The sequence below is a fragment of the Protobothrops mucrosquamatus genome, unplaced genomic scaffold (assembly GCF_001527695.2).
Source record: "Protobothrops mucrosquamatus isolate PMUCROS unplaced genomic scaffold, P.Mucros_1.0 scaffold1719, whole genome shotgun sequence".
NCBI classification, from domain to species: Eukaryota; Metazoa; Chordata; class Lepidosauria; order Squamata; family Viperidae; genus Protobothrops; species Protobothrops mucrosquamatus.
Genome location: NW_015387867.1, coordinates 32294 through 38450, shown reverse-complemented (window position 1 = coordinate 38450; position 6157 = coordinate 32294). Strand labels below are relative to the sequence as shown.

The 6157-nt window shown below is 43.4% G+C and overlaps 1 protein-coding gene across 1 annotated transcript in view; it reads left to right on the top strand.

Annotated features, from left to right (window-relative positions):
• LOC107293729 (CUGBP Elav-like family member 2) overlaps positions 1–6157 on the top strand; it is an 89715-nt gene that overhangs the window by 51310 nt on the left and 32248 nt on the right. Inside the window, exons 6-7 of the mRNA XM_029285448.1 lie at positions 2425–2508; positions 2618–2681. Coding sequence (XP_029141281.1) covers positions 2425–2508; positions 2618–2681 — 148 coding nt within the window. The remainder of the gene's footprint in view (positions 1–2424; positions 2509–2617; positions 2682–6157) is intronic.

Below are 6157 nucleotides of genomic sequence, written 5' to 3'. Positions count from 1 at the left end.
CCTCAGGGGGAGCCCCATGTAGAGAGCATTACAGTAGTCCAGGCGGGAGGTGACAAGTGCGTGAGTGACCGTGCGTAGGGCGTCCCGGTCCAGAAAAGGCCGCAACTGGTAAATCAGGCGAACCTGATAAAACGCCCCCCTGGTCACGGCCGACAGCTGGTCTTCCAGCGTCAGCCGCGAATCCAGGAGGACGCCCAAGCTGCGTACCCTCTCCGAGGGGGCCAAAGTTTCGCCCCCTATAGTCAGCGATGGAGTCGAAGTCCACAAGTCTTAAAGTTGCCAAGGTTAGACATATCTGATATAGACAGTAGCTCATTTTTATCAACAACTGCTTTTTTCAACAAGCTTTCGTTCTTCACACTAATCACACACTGCCTATTATAATTTTACTACCATTTGAAAGTTTTAATCTTCCTTGCTTCCTTTTTTCCTTCCTTGTTCCCAATTTCAAACAATCATTCTGCCAACACACAGAGATTCATGTTACTTTTTTGCCATATTCAGATCCATTTCCTCTGTGCATCATACAGTTTGATATTCACTACAATCATTTGGGATTTTTAACCATTAATGCATCATTTGCATGTAAGGATACATACTCATTCTCATGCCCACACACAACATACTTCTAATGTCATCATAAGCTTTCCATATACATTTGTTATATTAATAACTAAGTCCCTCTCAAACATCCAGGTCTTATTACATGCTTGATGTTGAATGATTAATTCTGGTAGTCACATAATGAAGATTCAATGAATGTTCAACATTCAATAATTCGAGTTTACATGCATTCTTTAAACCAACAAAGGTACAATAAGCTTTCTTACGTTCGTGTTTCTCAATTATCTGCTGAAATCCAAAAATCTGGAGAGGACATCTGTTGCCCAGCATAAAGGCATTTCCCAAGTTTTGTTCAGTTCTCACAACTTTTCAGAATATTGCTAAACACATTTCCATGCTTAGCAAACTGATAACCCTATATATATTTGCATTCACTGTTGCTATCTTTTCCTTTGAATAAGAAAACAATGCTGACATTATCCAGTTTATCAGACAGAAACACTGTCTTCACATACAAGTGACACAAATAGATAGGGTCACCATAACAAATCAAGCCCAGTTATACCATCTATTAGCCATACATTTTTCAACATTTCCCCAGGATTTACAATTTTCTTTTCGTCATTTTTCCCCCCCTTTGGCACGAAGATTTATAGTATTAATTTCAGTTCCATTCTTTGACACACTACTATTTTCTTCTCTATACACTTTATGCAATGTCTTTCTCTCAATTTTCCTTTTATTTACTTTTTTTTCATCCACAACCTCTCTCCCTCCATCCTTTTTCATGCTTCTCATTAGGGGAACGCCACACACTTCTGCAGCACTTGGTAATATAATTCATTTAATTCTATTCCAAGCAGATTTCACATTCTCCTCCTCTTTCATTTCCCTTAATTCTGTTGGGGGATTAATCTGTCTTTTCCCCCCATCCCATTCATGTCACCTAGCAGATTTTATTTTTCTCTCCTGCATCTCCTTCATGCAGAAAATTGCATACCTTTTCCCAAAATGCTCACCGTGTCCTTATTTCCTCCCTAATGCACATTCATTGATAATTGACACCTTTTCATATGCATTTTAACTTTTCATTCACAATGAAACCTTACATTGGGAGGCTCTGTCTGTTATTACAAATTCCACGTCACTTGGAATCATCAGTGATCCAATGAGAAATAGTTCCGTCTTTCACACATTACACTAAGCTCAAACATGGTTTGACTCATTTTGATTTAACATGTTATGCGAAACCAGCCATTGTGGTTTGTAAGTGATGGTTTGTTTCCTAGCCTGTGTTGTGATCCCAGCCAATTGTGGATTATCCAGGAAACCATGATTAAACAAACCAAGACTTAAGCCAATGGGTGAAGTAGATTATGTGTATGACCAGGGGCTGGTTCCAAGATTCTCCCTTTATACAGTATCTCAGTAATGATGATTGGCAACTGGATACATCAACTGCCTCCAAAAATCAATCAGTTGCACCTAGGTGAATATTCTATACAGTTGGATTACTAAAATAGTGCGCTGGCATGCAGATCGCCTTTGATTTCCTGGGTGAACACAGTTCTGTGGAAAAGAACAGCCCATTGTGAGGTTATGCATTTTTGTGAACCAGTCCCACAAACCATTTTAAGGAAACCAGCTTCTCTTTTTAAGTGGGGAGGTGGAAAATGCTCTTGGGATTAACCAGGATGAGTTATGCTAACTGCTAGACTGCAGAGGGCAATGATTAGTGACGCTATGATGGGCTGAAACAGATTTAGCACCTAGCTGTTAAAAAAAAAAGAGTAAATTGATTAATTGTTTTAAAGCAGCAATGTTATTGAGTTTCCCCAGTGTCTGTGTGTTTCTTAATAGAGATTAGACATTAATATGGATTTACAGCATCCACTCTGGGGACCTTCATTCCAACACCAGGCAGAAGCAAGAGACTGTATAAATGTAAAGGAAACTATAAGTATCCCAAATTTAATTTGATTCAGATAATTTTGCTTTCATCTTAAGTTGTTGTGTTATTAACCCCATTGATGTTGTTATTGTTAATTTGCAGCTTCTGCAGCAAGCAACATCCTCCAGCAACTTGGGTGCCTTCAGTGGCATTCAACAAATGGCTGGTGAGTTAAAGCCTATTTATTTATTTATTCCTTTTCCTCTTTCTCCTCCTGTGGCTGAATTTTAGGCTTTTTCAATACAAGGAAATCTTTCATCTAACCATATAGTTTAATGGATGAGTATATGCAAAAGCAGAACCTCTTGGCCGTGGCATTGATTCATATAAAATCTTTCAAGAAATACTAGGTTCTTGGTGACTTCCTACAGCGCACTAATGCCTCTTTGTCCCCTGCAAATATATCAATAAAGGAGAATATTTGTAACCCAGGGTTGAAATGAGGGGTGCTGGTGCTCTCTGAGCTTGGCTGTCTCCAAGGTGCTTTTTCAAAAGGCAACTGGACTAGGTTTTATTTTTCCTTGGAGAAGAAAAAGACATTTCACTTGTAATCCAAGAAGCTTCATCACTTCTGGTGGGTGGTCCCTTGCTCAACAGTAGCAACTGTGAGAGGGATCTCGGAGTCCTAGTGGACAATCACTTAGATATGAGCCAGCCGTGTGCTGCAGCTGCCAAAAAGGCCAACACAGTGCTAGGCTGCATTAACAGAGGGATAGAATCAAGATCACGTGAAGTATTAGTACCACTTTACAACGCCTTGGTAAGGCCACACTTGGAATACTGCATCCAGTTTTGGTCACCGGGATGTAAAAAAGATGTTGAGACTCTAGAAAGAGTACAGAGAAGAGCAACAAAGATGATTAGGGGACTGGAGGCTAAAACATATAAGGCAGGGTTTTTCAACCAGTGGTACGGGTACCACCTGTGGTACATTGGTACATTGGCACCTGGCAGGTGATACGGGACCATCCTAGAAAAGTGGTAGTGGGGGAGGGGAATGAGCTGAACCGGTGGAAGCACCGCAGAAGCCTGAGCGAGAGATGGCTGGAGCTGCAAGCCTGTCAGGGCTCAGTGGAAGCGCCAGGATCAGTGCCGCTTTCCAGCTGATCGGTGCTTCTTCGGGGCTGTTAGGGCTCAGTGGAAATGTCAGGCTCCAGCTGGAGCTCGGCGCTGATCCTGGCGCTTCCGCTGAGCCCAGAAGAAGCGCCAATCAGCTGGAATGTTGCAGCATCTCCAGGGTCTTGTGATTGACATTCAGATGCTTGGCAACTGATTCGTATTTATGACGGTCACAATGTCCCAGGGTCATGTGAAGTGACCAAAACCTGCTGCAACCACCCAGCAGACGGGGGAGGAATAAAGACCAAACACCCCCCACCCCACCCCTGCTGCCAATCCTCAACAGAAATGCTCACAACAATGAAAACCTCGGACAGGAGGAAGAGTGTGGCCGGGCGGGCAGGCAGGTGTCTTGCTCGGCTGTGGCTTGGGGGGCCCTTTTTTCAGTGCCATTGTAACTTCGAACAGTCACTAAGCGAACTGTTGTAAGTCGATGACTACCAGTACTTCATCACTTTTTTCCTTTTTTGGGGGGGTGTCATCAAGTTTTTGACACCTTGCTCTAGGCGACTGGTGGTACTCGGATGTTGCCATATCCTAAAAGTGGTACAATGGGTGAAAAGGTTGAAAAACCCTGATATAAGGAACGGTTGCTGGAATTGGGTATGTCTAGTCTAATGAAGAGAAGGATGAGGGGGGACATGATAGCAGTCTTCCAATATCTCAGGGGCTGCCCCAAAGAAGAAGCAGTCAAGCTATTCTCCAAAGCGCCTGAAGACAGAACAAGAAGCAACAAATGGAAACTAACCATGGAGAGAAGCAACCTAGAAGTAAGGCGAAACTTCCTGACAGTTAGAACAATTAACCAGTGGAACAACCTGCCTCCAGAAGCGGTGAATGCTCCAACACTGGAAGTTTTTAAGAAAGAGACTGGATAGCCATTTGTCCGAAATGATGTAGGGTTTCCTGCCTGAGCAGGGGGTTGGACTCGATGGCCTCCAAGGTCCCTTCCAACTTTATTATTATTATATCTGAGCTTGTTTTCTTGCAGTTTCTTTACTCAAACTAGTGTTAGCACTGATGATGTTACCTAGTTTGGGTAATGAAGTGTCTGCAAGAAAACAAGCAAGCTCAGCACCAAGGACAAATATACGTGTGCCACACCCACACACGCACACACAAAATCATAGAAAGCCTTTCTCTCCCAAGTTCCAAGCCCGCTTAGATTTATTTATTTATTTTGAGATGAGCCAAAGTTTGCAAAGTAAAATTGAATGCTTGGCCATCATGATTAACATCCACTGGAAACGTCATCCTCTTGTTTAATTTCGTCTCAAAATCTTTTTAATTAGAGTTGGTTGCAATTTTCCAGCGGCAAACATCTCACACCCTCCAAGATGATTAATACCCTTCTGATTTATAGATCTGACATATCTCATTACATAGAGGCTGTATATAGATGAGCGTCCTAAGAATACTTCTGGCAAACCCAAAGCCTGGGCTTAAAGGAGGTCAGGAAAGTCAAGTTGGCAACCACAATCATATGTTTGACACCCCACCCCCCACCCCCGACTCCTTTTTTTACATGTCTGAACTGCTTGACATGCTTTAACCCAGCAGTGGCGAACCTATGGCACGGGTGCCAGAGGCGGCACTCGGAGCCCTCTCTGTGGGCACATGTGCCATTGCCCCAGCCTTGCCTCCTCCCGCGACCCCCTCCTCACCAGCAGCCCCCCTGGAGGAAATTTGCCCCTGAGCATGGCCCACGTGGAGCACCACAGCCAAGGACATGGCAGCCAGGCCGTGTAGACAAGACTCTGCCCTCACACTCCATCGCACGCAGTTGATGCTGCGGGGCGCGGGCAGAGGGCGTGGCCGCCATGGCGCTGCTGGGCTGCCTGGGCGATCTGCGGCGGGCCCTGGAGGCGGTGAGTGGCCCTGCAGGCAGGCAGGGTGGGGGCGGGGTAGGGGGTGGAACGGGGCGGGGCCAGTTTTTGGTCACTCGATCTCTAAAAGGTTTGCCATCACTGGCTTAAGCTCTACCCATACGTCATCTTTGCGTCCTCTTCCATTCCTCTTTTTTTTTTGTCCTCCCTTTTTTATATTATTATTATTATTATTATTATTATTATTATTATTATTATTATTATTATTATTATTATTATTATTATTATTATTATTATTATTATTGCTTTGCTCTGAATGGGTCTTAAAGCACGCCTATGAAAAAGAGATGAGGCTGTCCCCATAGGCTGTTGGTGCTTTATTCCTAGAATATGCCATTACTGCATCGGCTCCGGAGACTAATGCAGAATCCGCTTTCTGACAATATAAATTGGCCCATAGGTGACAATATTGCTGAGTTATTTCCTCTGGTGCAGATCTGTTGGCAAGCACTTGTCGCTCGTATTATGTGCCACTCTCATAATCTGGCATGTATTACTTACTGGCATGATTTTTTTTTTCATTCTTCTCTCATGAAAAATATATTTTAATGTGATCAACAACCATTTTCACGGTGATGTGTTTTGGAACAGGCTTTGGGTTAAGAAGCCCAGTAGTATTTCTTGGACTTAACCCCAC